This window comes from Sesamum indicum, linkage group LG4, assembly GCF_026168435.1.
Source record: "Sesamum indicum cultivar Baizhima isolate 11 linkage group LG4, ASM2616843v1, whole genome shotgun sequence".
In the NCBI taxonomy this organism is placed as follows: Eukaryota; Viridiplantae; Streptophyta; class Magnoliopsida; order Lamiales; family Pedaliaceae; genus Sesamum; species Sesamum indicum.
Window position 1 is genome coordinate 11,559,220 of NC_142660.1, and position 16,977 is coordinate 11,576,196.

The following is a 16,977-nucleotide window of genomic DNA, read 5'->3' on the forward strand; positions in this document are numbered from 1 at the left end:
CACCAACACTTTTGTTGGTGATTTAATTATCCTTCTTCAAAGATTATGTATGTGTGTTATCAATATGAATGAAAAAAGAATTGAAGAAAAAATATGTATATGGGTAACAGAGTAAATAAAAATAAAAAATACAAATTTTTATCTTTTTAGTCTTATATATTCAATTTTCTGATCAATTTTTGAACAAAATTGGACCTTAACATATGCTACTTCTTGACAAATACAAATACCTAAAATCAAGGCATCAGATTCAAAAGTAAAGTTGATCTAAATCTCCAAGCACCATCAAATTTGATTTACATAATATTCTCTCAATCTCTCTCTCTCTGCAATTAATTAACTCATAAATATTAGTTTATTAGGAGAAAAACAACTATTTTATCATTTAAATTATGATGTTCTTTTTATTTTTTAACAATTTTCTATCTATTCTATTTAAATTATGATGTTCTTTTCATTTAAATTATGATGTCCGAGTTTCTAGGGTGGTTGCTTCCTTATCCTCGAATCTTGATTATAAAAGCCAATTCTCCGCTCAAGTTCACATCTAAACTCTCTGTACAAGTATTCATCACAACAAAAATATTCCTTAAGTATTCATTGTTAGTTATTTTTAAAATTTTATCTTTCTATAATCAATTACTGAGTTGATCGATGTTAATATAATTTTTTGCAGGTTCCTTTTTTGAATTTGCTAATATCTAGCCTAAAGATTTCAAGTCGAAAGACTTTCTTCACCAAAATTTTTTACTTACATCAAATATAAAACACATATTATTATATTATTTGGTGTATTTAAGTTTAAAAATTAATAAAAATATATTAATAATTCTAAATTTGAAAATGCATTCAAAAGAAACAAAAAGAAAAAGGGATTCTATTCATTTAGTTCATGAGTCATGACACACACGCAAGCACATAATGAGGTGGGAGTGTTGGGGGGGGGGGGAGGGATAATACCTTTTTTTTTATAGCATAATTTTATTTGAAAATTGAGGATTCTTTGAATAAAAAAAATTATAACTTAAATAAGGTTTTATCGAATCAAATTATTCAAAAAGTAAATGTGATATATTTGTCATATAATTATTATTTTTTTAAATTGTACACCAATCGTATAATAAATATATTATATTATTATACAAAGTGGTTAAGATTGGGTGAAATCCAATTTGAGTTTAAAATTTCGATTGAATAAATAGTAAAAGAAAAAGTCCATGTGATTGTAGCTTCATTCACAAGTTGCAGGACAACATTAATTCCTCTATTAACTACACCCCCCACGCTCCCTTCACATATCCTCTATTAACTCAATTCTTTCTTTGTGGTTTTAAATTGAAAATATTCAAGCTTTATGAGTTTATAATGTCTGTCCCGAACTTGTTATGGGCTTTTCAAAATTAAGATACGTTTCATACTCCATTTACATCCTAACTTGAACATTACAACCCACATAATTATTGGGCTCGTTTTTAAATAAACAAAACAAAGACATACACAATTAAAGAAAAAAGAAGAAAACAAGAGAATGGTCCAGAAGAAGATGATGAACCCCCACTCCTCCATCTCATGATCCCCATAACCTCATGTCCTTATTTAAAGACATCCCACGACCTCATTCACCCACATCCACATGCATCCATCCTCATATAAATATACTTTCATCACAAAAACACACTACACACACCGAGAGAATGAGCAAGATTGAGAATGAAGAAGAAAGCAGGTGCAGCAGATCATCAACCACGACCAAGACATTGAAATACCAAGGTGGTGGTGGTGGTGGTGGTGGTAGGAGATCATCAGGTGTAAGCTTTTCAGCCAAGTTGCCGGATGACGTTGCTGGTGGGGCATTCCGAGATTGTATCTGCGCAGTCAAGTACTCGACCAATCCATTCTCCGAAATCAGAGAATCCATAATTGAAGTGCTGGAGAATGTAGGGGGAATTGGGGACTGGGACTGGGACCAAATGGAGGAGTTGATATACTGTTACATTGCTCTCAACTCCCCTCATCTCCATACTTTCATTCAAGATGCTTTCCTCAGCCTCTCTTTCTGTGCTTCCTCATTATAACAACCTCATCCTATATCATCATCTCTCTTGTCACTTGTATTTTTATATTGCATTCTACTATATTGCATTTCTTTTAGTTGTTTCAAGTATACTGTAGTTTTATCGAACCAAATCAATCATACAACAAGCAAGTGTGATACACTTGATATGCAATTGTTCACCATCATACCTGGTCTGATTAGAATTTCGCGTCTTGGGCTTAGTCCGCTATACAGGTGTTACAATCTTGTCTCATGGAGTTCATATATATATAAGATTGGGGCTGAGTTTGATTACACCGTTTTGATGGTTAGGCGCCCATAGCCTAGTCCAGTCCAGCAACTGCAGCCCCAATTGTAATAGTTGTTTTTTGAAGAATATATGATGAATTTGGATATGAGAAAAAAGATTTAGAGAAATATTTTTAAATGATCCTGAAATTTTAAATTCATTAATATTAAAAAATTTATATAATTTAAATTAAAATTAAAAGATTTCAAATCTTGTGAATTTAAAATTATCTAAATAAATAAAATGATTTATTATTATGAATTGAAATTCATAATTTCAAATCTATGTATCCAACGACAAAACTGATTCCGGTATGCTCTAGTCTCACGATCAAAGTATGAAGAAACTCTACTCCTAATTTACAATTAATTTCCTAAACTTAAACTTTTCATGAATATTAATGATATGAAGGTATTCAAATGTATAAAATATTAATCACAATTAATTTGGAGAAGCAGCTGGAACTATCGTGGCTGAGGACGCAGATTCCGGCGCAGCATCTCCACCACCAGCGCCGCCGCTTTCTTTGAGGGGGAGCAGCGTGGGTTTTGTGTCTTTGCTCTTTCCCCACAAGAATGAGTACAGCCCCACTATAATCAAACCCATTCCTATCAAGCTGCACTAACACATACTCATCTTCTCAAAATTAGTTTTAAACAATATTTATATATAAATTAAATACCAATTCAAATTAATTTTATTAGGAATTTGAACCTTCCGAGGGAGATGTCTTCACCCAGGAACACAGCTTCTGCTATAGTGATTAAAATGAGGGATAAGGGATTGAACATGGATGGATATGTGGGCCCTTTTACTGTAATTGTCCATGAGATCAGGCAAAAACTTGCAGCGGTTGCAAATATTCCCTAACATCCCATCATTGGACAATCAAATATATATGAAATGAGAATTTTTAGTTTTCTATGGAAATTTTAATCCGAATTGGATTTTACAAGATTGCAACCAATTATATGATAAATATAATATATTAGTTGTGTGATTTGTGTCATAGGATAAATAGTCAAATTTAATTTGAATAAGAATATATGTAATTGATAGTGTGATGGCGGAAAATAAATGAATTAAATATTACCGAGTAAAAAATAGTAAGAAGCTCAAGATTCGAAGCCAATCGCCAGGCACTGGGCTTCCTGTCTATGCATACTCCAATTATGATAGCTTGAAATGATGCCAAGATGCAAGTCACAAGCGTTGCCCAATATTTATGTGGAAATACTTTGAATAGCTTCACCTGTCCATGCACATTACATGAAATACATACATTTAAGACGAATATCATCTATCTATTGCAACGCAAAATATATATACATATATATATATATAAACAAAACAAGTGATTATTAATTACCTGTAGAATGAACCAGGTACCAGCAGACAAACAACTCCCGACTAAAAACATGGTTCCACGAGTTTTATTTTTGTTGGTTTTAATGATGATTTGGTGTTGGTGGTTACGATAATGAGTTAGATGGAAGGAATTGCCCTTGTATAAGGCAATAGACAATGTTCCGGCAAGGCATAACATTGCGCCTAAGGTTTTCAGCTTGCCAGCCCGACTGTGGAATCCCAATGCTTCTATTCTTAATTAAAAAAAAATACAAAGAAAATGTTGTAATATACATATTATATATCAATTTAATCCCGAATTTAAATATTTCTTAGTTGTTTATAGCATGATTTAAGTCATAATATATGTGTGTGTGTATATATATACCTTAGGATAGTTGAGAAGAGAAAAGTGATAAGTGGAATAAGGTTGAGGAAATTGGAAGCATATGTAGCTGTAGTGTCCTTGAGCCCATAATAAAATAGTCCCAAGGTCATTGATATCCTGCGCATGAATCATTAATCACTAATCACTACTTAATTATATAACTTACTATATAATTAAGCATAAATAATATTATATATATAATTAATTAATGATCAAACTCATGAATTAGCAGCTATCTATGCATGCAATTAAAACTCACAAAAGAATACACTGACAAATGAATCCCCATATCATAGCCAAGCATACATATGCATGTTCTTCATTCTTCACCAATATATATTTCATAATTAGTTTTTACAAACTAATTAAAATCCAGCTTTCATTAAGAGAACATAGGAGCATATATTAAGGAACATGCATGTATATATACTAATTAATGCGTACATGTGACGTCGTACGTACCTACAGAATCATTTTAATTTTTTTACATAAAATAAATTATTGGAAGATGATGAGAGGCTGCTAATTGTACGTAGTAGAATATAATATATAATTAATATTTATATTCATCAATAAATTATTGTATAGTAGTTGTGATGAGAAATTAATTGGAGGTGGTTAATACATATTAATTTTAATTAGGGATGTGCTGACACAGTTCCAAACAAGAGAGGTACGTGCTATATATGTATTAGGGTAGCAGATGCAATCAAACTATATATAAATATATATAGGCGTGTTGGTGATGATGATGAGGGAGTTGCTTCTGCATTATAATTAATAAAAGACAAAAAAGCGCATTTTAGCTAATTTGCGTACCCAGTTAAGGCTGCCATGAACAGCCAGAAGAAAGCTGCAATGCTGAGCTTCTTCACAGCACCTCTGCAAAATTGGTATGAATTAAAAAGAAAAAGGTGGAGATGAAAGGAAGGAAGCATGATTTGAGCTAGTCAAGTAGAAGAAGTAGTACGTACCGTTCAAAGTAGAGAGTGAAAGGGAGAAGGGTGAATGCTGCAACCACATGACGATAGGCCATAAAAGCAAACACGAAACTACCCTCACTCAATATAACCCTACCAAGTAATTGCAGCCCTGTTGTTATGGCTTGCACCACTACCATTCCCAATCCTACTCGCCCATCCATTATCCATTTCTTCATCATCTCTCTCTCTCTATAGATCTCTCTCTCTAGATCTGTTTGCATATATATGTGTGTGTGTGTGTAGTTTTAAATGCAAAATCTACTTAATTAAAAAGAAAAAAAGAAAAAGAAAAGGGTATTCGATCTTTAATTAAATAAAATCCTAAGATTGCTGCTGGTATTGATGATGAGAGGATATTAGAATAAGTGCAGAATATGGTTTGTATCTCTTTCTGATGATAAGGAAAGGGAAACATTTTTGTAGCTAGCTAATTAAAGAGTATTCTGAGGGCGGGGGACAAACCCAGACCCGCTATCTACCTACTGCCTTTTCGCCTCCACATATGTTACATAATTACATATATGTATTCCGCTAATATTTATAATAATAATTAAAGAGTCGTAGGTACCTACCTACTCATCAGCTTATATATATATATATATATATATATATTTCATGCAATTTCTGGACTAGTTATATATATGATGAGTATGCACATACCACACCTACAAAAGGACCAAAACGCCCCTCATTAAGGGCATTATAGTCATTTCGTGATCAGGGTCCGCGTATTTTGTAGCAGGCGGGTCGCAGTTGACCCGACCCGGATCGCACAGACTGACCGAAGACCCGGATGATGACAACCGTTCGATCAGAACACGCACCGATGAGATAAGGCCACGTGGCCCAGTACTTGACGTACAACTGTGTTCTATAAATAGACCCCGACACACCATAAATGAGGTAACTGTTATGCATTAATTGAGACCGAATTCCTAGATCGCATATATTTCTCTCGATCAACCTAACTTGAGCGTAGGAGGGTCATTGTCGGGGACGTACCCGACGAGCTCACGGTTCGTGTTTTATTCTCAAGGGACCCAAAATCTGGTTCGGAAGAGTTAATCCGTCTACAGTGAGATCGTCACTAGAGATCGAACAATTCGACCCGAATCAGTTGGCGCCGTCTGTGGGAAAATCTGAGAATTCCTTAGCATAATGGAAGGTTCATCGAGGAGAAACGCCGGGGAAGAAGAGACACCAAGAAAAGGAACAGGAGCAACCATTCAACTAACTCCTGACGAGTTGCAGAAGATGATAGAGGAAGCTAGCCGGAAAGCAATCGTGGAATATGAAAGAAGAACCGCGACTCCACTGGTCAAAGAAACGGCAAGGAGGCAGTTATTCGATAACGTGGAGCTGCTGAGAGAATCGAGGGTGCAAGGCGAACAAGAGCATCGCAGCAAACGACCAGCGTCATCCGACGCCGACTCCAGCAGCCACAGTCGTACGAAGAGAAGGGAACCAGTAATTTCGCGTGCGGAAGTAGAGAGCGTGGGGAAACAGATAGAAAACCTCAACAGACAGATAGACGAACTTAAAAAGCAAGGTGAAATAGTTGCGCACAACAAAAACTCACCCTTTTGCAATGACATCCTGGTCCAAGTGGTAGAGCTAGGATTCCGAGTACCCGACTTGCCGAGGTATGATGGAACTAAGGATCCTTACGAGCATGTGGCGGCCTTCGACATGGTGATGAACTTATACGGACAGCCAGGCCCGATCATGGCCAAATTATTCGCGACCACGTTGACAGGAAAAGCGCAAGAGTGGTTCACCAACTTGCCTCGGGGAAACATTGATTCGCACGAGCAACTGATCCAAAGATTCTCCTTCCACTTTGCGAGCCGGAGGAAACAAAAGAGATCTGCCACCCACCTGTTCACCATACGGCAGAGAGAGGACGAAACACTGAAAAGCTTCGTGGGAAGATTCAACAACGAAATGATAGAGATCCAGGATCTACGTATTGATATGATGGTCAGTATCCTGATTCACGGATTGAAGAAGGGTCCATTTGCGTCTGCGCTTGCATGCGACCCGCCAGGAGATGCCGAGCAGCTTATGGCTCTGGCCCAAAAATATATCGACGAGGAGGAGATGAATGCGATGAAGGATTACGAGCGGAGGGAGCGTGACCACATGTACAAAAAATCGAACGAAGCGAGAGAGGTTGGGGGAAGTAGACAAAAGCAGGAGAAGCAAAGGGAATCCAAGTACATTCCCAAATACCACAACTACACCCCGCTGCCGATGTCACGGGAAAAAGCGCTGATGATGGTCGAGAATGCTGAAGTTCCCAAATGGCCGAGGCACACCAGGTATACCCCCTCCAAAAAATTCTCTAAGAAATATTGCAGGTTCCACCGAGAGAGGGGACACAACACGGAAGAGTGCTTCTAGCTAAAGGATGAAATTGAGAGATTAGTGAGGCAGGGGTACTTCAGAGATCGAGTTCCCCATAATTGCAAAATAGGCAGGGAGGAGACCAGGAGGAGCAGGTCGAGGAGCCGAGATCGGAACCCTGGGCCCTCGAAGTCGACACTTGCCCCAGCCGCCGGAAATAACGCGCCAACCAAAGGGGTAATCTACACGATCGCGGGGGGCTCTAGCTCTAACAATTCGAACAGAGATAGGAAGAGATACGCACGGACCATGTATTCGAGCCGAGGGAGAGAGTTCGTGCTGAAGGTTGAGGAAGAGGAAGCCATTTCCTTCAACAGTTCTGACAAACCAGAAGAGACTGGGGAGATGAACGACCCAATCGTCATCAGACTCGACATCGCCAATTTCACAGTTCATAAAGTCTTGGTAGATAGTGGGAGTTCTGCGGACATCATCTTCAAAAGTGTGATCGACAAAATGGGCTTGAAAAATCTTCGATTAGAGCCAATCAGAACCCCACTAGTCGGATTCGGTGGAAGCGAAGTGACGTCCTTAGGGATGATCGAATTGCCAGTGCCCATAGGAGACGAACCAAAGCGGAGGACCACAATGGTGAAATTTTTGGTAGTGGACACGCCATTTGCGTACAATGTGATATTGGGCCGGCCAGGGCTGAATTCATTCAGGGCGGTCATCTCCACCTACCATATGAAGGTGAAATTTCCAACGGATCGCGGGGTCGGAGAGGTAGCATGCGACCAGAAAGAAGCTCGGAAATGCTACAATTTATCGTTGAAAGGAGAACCCGAAGCGAAGAAAAGAAAGGTCAAGGAGGACGCTGAGCCACGACCTTATGAGGCCGAACATTTGAAGCCCAGCGAGGAATACAAGGTCGTGCAGCTCACTCCCGATGAGCCGGACAAAACTACCAGGATAGGTGCGAGTATGAAGGAGAAGGAGATGGCGATGATCAGATTCCTAAGGGAGAACATGGACGTGTTCGCATGGGGTCCGTCTGATTTCACGGGAATCGACCCGAAAGTGATCGTGCACAGACTAAACGTAGATCCAGCAATGCGACCTGTGCAACAAAAGAAGAGGTCATTCGGGAGCGACAAAAATGAAATCATCCGAAAGGAAGTGGACAAGCTACTCCAGGCCGGGTATGTAGCGAAAATTCAGTATACTGATTGGCTATCTAACGTAGTGCTTGTTCCCAAATCCTCTGGGAAATGGCGAATGTGTGTGGACTTTACAGATCTAAACAAGGCGTGCCCAAAAGATCCCTACCCGTTACCTCGGATCGATGTCATGGTGGATTCTACAGCAGGTTACGAGATGTTCTCGATGATGGATGCCTACCAAGGGTATCACCAGATCCACATGGCAGAGGAAGATAGAGATAAGACTTCCTTCATCACGGAGAAAGGAATTTTTTGTTATAACATGATGCCTTTTGGTTTAAAGAATGCAGGAGCCACATACCAGCGCCTGATTAATAAGATGTTCGGGGACTTGCTCGAAAAAACGATGGAAGTGTACGTGGATGACATGCTCGTGAAGAGCAAGAGGTCGCAGGATCACCTCGCGGATCTCGCCCAAGCATTCGCTATCATGACATCATACGGGATGAAACTCAATCCAGACAAGTGCACATTCGGAGTAGGAGGAGGAAAGTTTTTAGGATATATGGTCAGCGAGCGTGGGATCGAAGCCAACCCAGAAAAAATTTAAGCTATAATGAATCTGCGATCACCGACCACGATCAAAGAGGTTCAGAAATTGACGGGGAAAATCACCTCCCTCGGCAGGTTTATTTCGCGATCAGCAGACAAGAGTCTCCCCTTTTTCAAAATCCTGAGGAGACCCAAAAACTTTGAATGGAATGAGGAGTGCAAGAAGGCCTTGCAAGAACTGAAAGAATACCTGACAACACCCCCCTTACTAGCAAACCCGAAAGAGGGAGAGGAACTGCTCCTCTACCTGGGTGTGTCGGAAAATGCAGTCAGTTTGGTACTGGTAAGAGAAGAGGGAGGTCAACAGAATCCCATCTATTATGTAAGTAAAATGCTCCAAGGAGCCGAGTTAAGATACACGGAGATGGAGAAATTAGCGCTTGCGCTGGTGGTCACTGCTCGAAAGCTACGACCATACTTCCAATCGCATAGAGTGATCGTGCTGACGAATTACCCCCTGAAGCACATAATGTCGCGACCCGAAGCGTCAGGTCGACTGATCAAGTGGACAGTAGAGCTGGGGCAATATGACATAGAGTATCGACCTAGAACGGCCCAAAAAGCGCAAGTACTAGCGGACTTTACTAGCAAGCGATCCCAAATTACCCATAGTCGTCGAGGAGCAAACCTCCAAATGGATGCTGCACATAGATGGGGTCTCGAACGCCAACAGTGGAGGAGCAGGAATATGGATACAGGGACCGAGGGGAATCGAGATCAAGGTAGCTGTTCGTCTGGCCTTCCCTGTGACCAACAATGAAGCCGAATACGAAACGCTCATACTGGGGCTAGAGCTCGCTTTCCAGGCGGGCGCCAAAGATTTGGAGGTGTTCACGGACTCCCAGCTAATCGCGCTGCAGATCGAAGGGACATATGAGACGAGGGAGAAAATGATGACATCTTACAAAGAGATCGCCCAGCAGTAGATGAGAAAATTTGACAAATGTTCGGTTTTGCAGGTCCCTAGAGCAGAAAATGACAAAGCGGACGCCTTATCCAAGTTTGGGGCTGCCATGGATGGAATTGGGGATCGCAAGATTACCGCCCTGGTTCGAGGGCGACCGAGCATCGCAGGCGGGCCAGAGGTTCAGACGGTCGCGGAACCCAAATCATGGAAGGACGAGATTGCCAAATATCTCAAGGACGGCACCTTGCCTGCTGATCCCATTGCTGCAAAGAGGGTTAAATTCCGAGCCACCCGATTCACCATGTTGTCGGGACAGCTCTATAAACGAACAGTTGATGGACCCCTCCTGAAGTGCTTGGACGAGGAGAGAGCCCTATATGTCATGCGAGAGATTCATGAAGGAAGCTGCGGTAACCACTCGGGAGCGAGGTCGCTGGCGCAGAAGATAATACGTCAAGGATTCTATTGGCCTACGGTGGCAAAGGATTCCAAAGAGCTGGTGAAGAAGTGTGAGAGCTGCCAAAAATATGCATCCCTGATACACCAACCTGCGACCCCGGTGGAACCAATCAAAATAGCATGCCCGTTCGACCAATGGGGGATCGACATCGTCGGATCTTTTCCCCCAGCACCAGCCCAGAAAAAGTTTATCATTGTGGCGGTAGAGTACTTCACCAAGTGGGTCGAAGCAGAAGCGGTCGCGAAGATATCCGAGAAAGAAGTCATCAACTTCATTTGGAAAAACATCATCTGCAGGTTTGGTCTACCTCGCATATTAATTTCTGACAATGGTACGCAATTCTAGGGGAAAAAATCACGGGATGGTGCAAGGAGCTTAAGATCGCACAGCACTTCACGGCAGTTGCGAACCCGCAAGCCAATGGACAAATAGAGGTGACCAACCGAACGATCCTCCAACACTTGAAAACACGACTAGAAAATAAAGGATCGTGGGTTGATGAGCTACCAGGGGTCCTATGGCTTATAGAACAACACCACGAACCGCAACAGGGGAGACGCCATTCTGCTTGGTGTACGGAACGGAAGCTATCATCCCAGCAGAGATCGGGGAAGAGTCCCAGAGGGTCGCGATGTACGATCCTGAGGCTAACCAGCAGGAACGAAGCTTTGATCTCACCTTGATCGAGGAAAAGAGAGACGCGGCGTACGCGAGGATTCTACACCACAAGGGATTGATGATGAGAAGCCAGGGTCGAAGAGTTCGACCGCGACAACTCCAGGTGGGGGATCTTGTGCTCAAGAAGGTCGAAGTCTCAAGGCATGTAGGCAAACTAGAACCCCCGTGGGAACGGCCGTTCAAAGTAGTGGAGATCAAAAAGAAGGGGACATATAGGCTGCAGGACATGCAGGGACGAAATTTGCCACGCCCGTGGAACATCCAGAACTTAAAAAGGTTCTATGCTTAAACATGAGAACTCGAACAAGGAGCCTGTGAAAGGCCATCATCTGCAACGGGACCGCACACCAAGGAGCCTGTGAAAGTCCGTCAACTGCGGCGAGGTCGCACGCCCAGGAGCCTGTGAAAGGCCATCAACTGCAATGGGACCGCACACCAAGGAGTCTATGAAAGGCCGTCAACTGCGGCGAGATCGCACGCCCAGGAGCCTGTGAAAGGCCATCAACCGACAGATCGAGCAAGGAGCCTGTGAAAGGCCGTCAACGAAGACTTCTAGCAGATTACCAAATTGTATATTTTAAAGGTTAGGAAGATTGTGTCCATGTTGAACATTGTTATTATTAAACATCTGTACCCACTGTAATTCATTTAACACGATTTATAAAACTATGTACACCTTTTTTACGACCTTTTTATGCTTACCTGCATTTGCTCATCTTTCCTCTAATTGCAACTATGCAAATCTGCCAAAACAAAACGCGAACTGAAAAAGACGTGTCCAACATGCGAACTGAAAAAGACGCATTCAAACAAAACGCGAACTGAAAAAGACGCGTCCAACATGCGGTCCGAAAAAGATGCATTCCAATAAAACGCGATCTGAAAAAGACGCACTCGGGACAAAAAGGCATGTCTAAAAAAGACGCGAAACAAGTAAGGAAGAGAATGCAATACGCAACATTTCGGAGGATCAAAAACTTCTTTCTTTAATCACACGTTGAATGCAAGGGCAAAATCCGATTACAATGATCAGACGACCGGAATCAATTAGGCAAAAGACATTTTCGTATACGAACGGAATGACCATACAGAGAAAAGAGGAAGCAAAACACATCAAATCGAAAGAGCAATTTCATTAATGAATAGACATTTACAGGTTCGCTATGCCCTATAGATCAGTTCCCCTAAAATGTACAAGTTAGTGTTCCTGATATATCGAGGGGAAGAAGGGGTCATACAAAAAAGACCAAAAAATTCTGTCAAAAAGGAGGGAGGAGTTTAAGCAGCTTCGTCGTCATCTTTGCCCTCAGCCCTTCCAATTCCGCGCGCAAGACCATGAATTCGTCATCCTTCAGTTCGGGGTCAGGAGGATAGGGTTGAAGATCGCCATCAAGAGTGATATCCAATCGGCTGCGATCAAAAGACTCTTGGAACCCGCCGAGTTTTTCGACTTGGTACTCGCAGGTCTTATAACCTCTAGCAAACGAGTCAGTGGATTTGAGTTCCAAGGCAGTCGTAAAAGTATCCATCTTCAGGAAATCGCGGACAACAGCCAGGAGTTTTTGGTGCTCCTCCAGAGAGATGCGACCGGATTGGCCTTGTTCAAAACCTCGTGTATGGCCTTTCGCCAGTCCAGCCTCCCGGCCAGCATCGAATCCGTCTTTCCTGCCTTCAGCCAAGGCGACTTCCCTTTCAGATATGGCGATCTCCCTCTCCTTCCTGGCAACGTCGAGCTCGCCCGATAAGCGTTTGATCTGCTCAGCGTAGGACAGCAGTTCATCCGCATGCTTCAGCACCTGGTTGTCCAGATCCACCACCCGGGCTTGAAGCTCTTGCACCTTCTTATCGGACTTGATGTAGTTCTTGTGATAGGACGTGCACTTCAACGACAAGCTCCGGAGGAATGTTAAACCCTGCAAGACTCCATTGTTATATGAGTTCGAATAGATAGGGGCAGCCCAAGGATAAAAATTTACCTGTAGCATAGCGTGGGCCCCAAATTGCTCGACCCGAACAGGATTGGTCATTACCAGGGAGCCTTGATCGCGAAATGAGGTCAGCGAATTATACACGTCAAAAGGATCTCCCTCCGCTTCAGCAAAAAGCACCGTGCTAGAAGAGCTATCCCACATCGAAGGCTTCCCCTGGGATGCGTCAGGCTGTGACTGAGAACCCGCAGCAAATCCCCGGGCCTCCTCCCAATGCAAAGCGAGCTGCTCAAGCTTCAAGAACCTGTCTCGCTCGTCTTCTTGGCTGGCCTTGTCCGCAGCTTCCCGAGCCATCCTGCTCAAACTCTTAGGCCGTGGGGACGGAGATTTTGGAGGATCAGAAGGACCCGCCGACTCCTTCCCCTTAGAACCTTCCCCTTGCCCATGTTTCAGCGAAGACCGTTTCCTTTTTTTCGGCTTCTCCCAGCCAGCCCGGTCCGACTTCTCAGACTCCCCCCCTTTGGTCACCGCTGATGGTATCTAGATTCAACTCCAGGTCGCTGGAGTTATATCCAAGAAGAGGTAGGGAGGGAGTCCCTTCACTGTCGACAAGGATGGGCTGGCGGTCAGCGGGACCTAGCGACACACGAACTTGTGGCGGAATGGGCGCTGGAGGAAGATCCTTAGGGGGAAGAGGGCTCTTAGCAGTTTGATCCTTAGCAAAGGCGACCTGCTTCCCCTTGGCCTTCGCCTTATCCACTTTGTTCGCAACCGCCTGCATCCGTGAGGCATTGTGCGAACTCATGACAATGCTATCTGCAAGACGAACAGACGCGTAAGCGTGGTCAAACAGGACGATCGGAGCAACGAGAGAAGAGAAAATCACCTAAGGACTCTTCAATGTGGAGGGACGCGAGAGAAAGCCCAAAAAGTTGCAAAACTTTCTCAGAGATAAGCTTCTTGGGATCATACTTATAAGACGTTAGACTCCTTATTTGGTCATCCTCCAGCCCCCCTCCACTGGTTTTTGGAATGGGTTTATACTTGGTCCACTCGTTCTTAAAGGGTCAGACACCTCTAGGAGATCGAATGAAAATATAGCGATCTAACCAGACCCCTACATTCGATTTCAGGGCGCTCAGATACCCACATTCGGGCTTGGCCGAAAGGTAGAAGAAACCTCTAATCCCAGACCGTTTGGAAGTGGTGAAAGTATACAGACTCCAAAAATTGTCAAAACTGGGTTCAAAACCTGCGAATTGTATTATTACAACAAAAAGGACGATATGGGTAATAGAATTTGGGGAAAGTTGCATAGGGCATAACCCCAGCTTATTCAAAATCGCGGCCACAGGAGGAGCTAAGGGAAACCATAGTTCGGCGTCAAGATGTTTGATAGAAAAAACACTAAAACCCTCGGGGGGACGGTGCATGCGATCGAAGGTGGCAGGGATGATGATGTCGTAATCGGACGGAATGTGGTATTTCTCTCTAATCCTAAGAACTGATGTCTTTACCTTACTAACCACGGCTTCCCAAGGGTTTTTGGCGAGCCTATCCTGGAACCTAGCAAGAACCGATGGGCCAGCTTGCTTATCAGCAAGCTTTGAAATAGGAAACTGCTTGTTTCTTTTCGGAGAAGTAGAGAAAGACCCGTGAGCAGACCCTGACACAGACTTAGATGCAGACCCAGACTCGGACCTAGACGCGGACTCAGACGCAGACTCAGAGGGAATGGCAGAGGATCCCGAACCAGGACGCGACTTAGAGTTCGAGTTAGAGCTGGAAGACATCGTACCTTAGAACAGGATGGCTCAGGAAGCTGCAGATCGAATTCGAACTTCGGGCTGTGAAGAGCGGTCGCAGAAAGTCAGTATGTGGGGCAGGCGAAACGTTTTGAATGCTTGAAGTATTTATAGGCAAAACACCCTCGGGATACGAGCCGCAGAACAAACCGATGAGACGCCGACACGTGTCTACCCCGACGGTTCGACTTCCTCAAAGGCACGAGCGTGCACTTTGAGAAAGTGAGGGAGTAATGATGAGTATGCACATACCACACCTGCAAAAGGACCAAAACGCCCCTCATTAAGGGCATTATAGTCATTTTGCGATCAGGATCCGCGTATTTTGTAGCAGGCGGGTCGCAGTTGACCCGACCCGGATTGCACAGACTGACTGAAGACCCGGATGATGACAACCGTTCGATCAGAACACGCATCGATGAGATAAGGCCACGTGGCCCAGTACTTGACGTACAACTGTGTTCTATAAATAGACCCCGACGTACCATAAATGAGGTAACTGTTACGCATTAATTGAGACCGAATTCCTAGATCGCATATATTTCTCTCGATCAACCTAACTTGAGTGTTGGAGGGTCATTGTCGGGGACGTGCCCGACGAGCTCACGGTTCGTGTTTTATTCTCAGAGGATCCAAAATCTGGTTCGAAAGAGTTAATCCGTCTACAGTGAGATCGTCACTAGAGATCGAACAATTCGACCCGGATCAATATATAAATATTCTTTTTGATGTGTAGGTATTGTTATTACTAAGTAGTTCTAATTAGTGTATATATTGTGTACACACATACGTTTATAATATTAACTGTAAACCAAAAACTGAGTAGGATGGAATTGAATGATGTTCAGTTCATTAATGTGTTGTATTATTATCATATATAGATGCATGCATGAATCTAGCATCATCAGATTTATAGACCCTTTCCTATAAGTTTTTAATTTAATTCTTGAAAAGCGGGAAATGAAAATTTGTCCACTACAACTCAAAAAATTGCCAACCTAACTATATAAAGTGTAGGAAAATGATGAGCAATTAGACTTGTAATTTTGTGTTTGTAATTAATTTCACATGTCAAGTTTCAATCACTAGTTATTGCAGATCATGATCACATGCATCCATCTTTGTTAATTAATGGTTTCGATTTTAAGATATATTCTACATCTCAATTAATCCCACTTTTAATTAGTAAAAAACAACACAAATGCACAGAATCCAGCCCAAACCGGAAGATAGGCCACTAGTCTCAGCCCACTTTGTGCAATTTGCAACCGCTCATGGCTTGATAGATTCTAATTGAGTTTGAGTTTGGTTGGATCCAAGTTGATTATATACTAAGTGTAGTACATTTATTAGGACGCAACATATCTTGAATGTGAAATTCACAAATGGTATTTAATAGGACGAAAATGAAACCTGGATAGCATCAGCCTCTACATGGAAAAATAGCCCTTTCTTACCAAATGACAACATAATAACCCTATAAAATCAGCTCAAAGTTATTTGCATTATTAACATTCTCTTTTCTGAGACATCCAATTCAAAATATTTGACGCCACTGACTAAGACAGACATTATCGGGCCAGAGCAAAAAACTCTCATTTTTCATGATGGGGCAGAGTCTATTTAAGTGAATTGGACATTATATGATAGATTTCTTTGTATCTTGTATTACGTTTTATATATACACCATCACATGTATATGAACAATTGCATTCTTCGTGACAGGACCCAGTCTATTTAATTGAATTGGACATTATATGATAAATTTCCTTGTATTTTCTATCATATATATACGCGATCACATGTATATCACACAACAAGATTTCATGTATGCTCAATGATAGTAGACATTTTACACCACGTTTGGCAGAAAAATCAAAGGACTGGTAAATAAAAGCTCCTAATTTGAGAAAGACACCACTCCACCAAACAAGATATTTTCCCAACAAAATAAAAAGGACACTGTCCCACTACCAATATCAACAAGATTGCCAGAGTTGGTGAGGACAAAACGT

The 16,977-nt window shown here is 42.3% G+C and overlaps 3 protein-coding genes across 3 annotated transcripts; 2 read left to right on the plus strand and 1 right to left on the minus strand.

Annotated features, from left to right (window-relative positions):
- Positions 1–2,592: 2,592 nt before the first annotated feature.
- LOC110011916 (WAT1-related protein At1g43650-like) lies at positions 2,593–5,518 on the minus strand. The gene is made up of 7 exons (XM_020693557.2): positions 5,055–5,518; positions 4,900–4,962; positions 4,081–4,197; positions 3,715–3,946; positions 3,439–3,597; positions 3,060–3,211; positions 2,593–2,961 (listed from the first exon to the last, which is right to left on the minus strand). The coding sequence occupies exons 1-7, from the start codon at positions 5,282–5,284 to the stop codon at positions 2,787–2,789; spliced, it is 1,128 nt and encodes a 375-aa protein (XP_020549216.1). The 5' UTR covers positions 5,285–5,518; the 3' UTR covers positions 2,593–2,786.
- Positions 5,519–6,221: 703 nt separating this feature from the next.
- On the plus strand, positions 6,222–9,182 carry LOC148788466 (uncharacterized). The gene is made up of 2 exons (XM_088880096.1): positions 6,222–7,384; positions 7,544–9,182. Exons 1-2 carry the CDS (start codon positions 6,222–6,224, stop codon positions 9,180–9,182), a joined length of 2,802 nt encoding a protein of 933 aa, XP_088736222.1.
- Positions 9,183–11,068: 1,886 nt separating this feature from the next.
- Positions 11,069–11,518, plus strand: LOC148788467 (uncharacterized). Its single transcript, XM_088880097.1, has one exon. It carries the CDS (start codon positions 11,069–11,071, stop codon positions 11,516–11,518), a length of 450 nt encoding a protein of 149 aa, XP_088736223.1.
- Positions 11,519–16,977: the final 5,459 nt, after the last annotated feature.

What these genes read in the sequence shown, in the direction of transcription:
- LOC148788466 (XM_088880096.1), top strand. Translation starts at nt 6,222, where the DNA reads ATGGAAGGTTCATCGAGGAGAAACGCCGGGGAAGAAGAGACACCAAGA. An exon ending in AAATGGCCGAGGCACACCAG is followed by an intron (nt 7,385 to 7,543) that starts GTATACCCCCTC and finishes CAAAATAGGCAG; the next exon opens with GGAGGAGACCAGGAGGAGCA.
- LOC148788467 (XM_088880097.1), top strand. Translation starts at nt 11,069, where the DNA reads ATGGCTTATAGAACAACACCACGAACCGCAACAGGGGAGACGCCATTC.
- LOC110011916 (XM_020693557.2), bottom strand. Translation starts at nt 5,284, where the DNA reads ATGCAAACAGATCTAGAGAGAGAGATCTATAGAGAGAGAGAGATGATG. An exon ending in CTCTTCTCAACTATCCTAAG is followed by an intron (nt 3,947 to 4,080) that starts GTATATATATAC and finishes TTTTTAATTAAG; the next exon opens with AATAGAAGCATTGGGATTCC. An exon ending in GAAGACATCTCCCTCGGAAG is followed by an intron (nt 2,962 to 3,059) that starts GTTCAAATTCCT and finishes GTGTTAGTGCAG; the next exon opens with CTTGATAGGAATGGGTTTGA.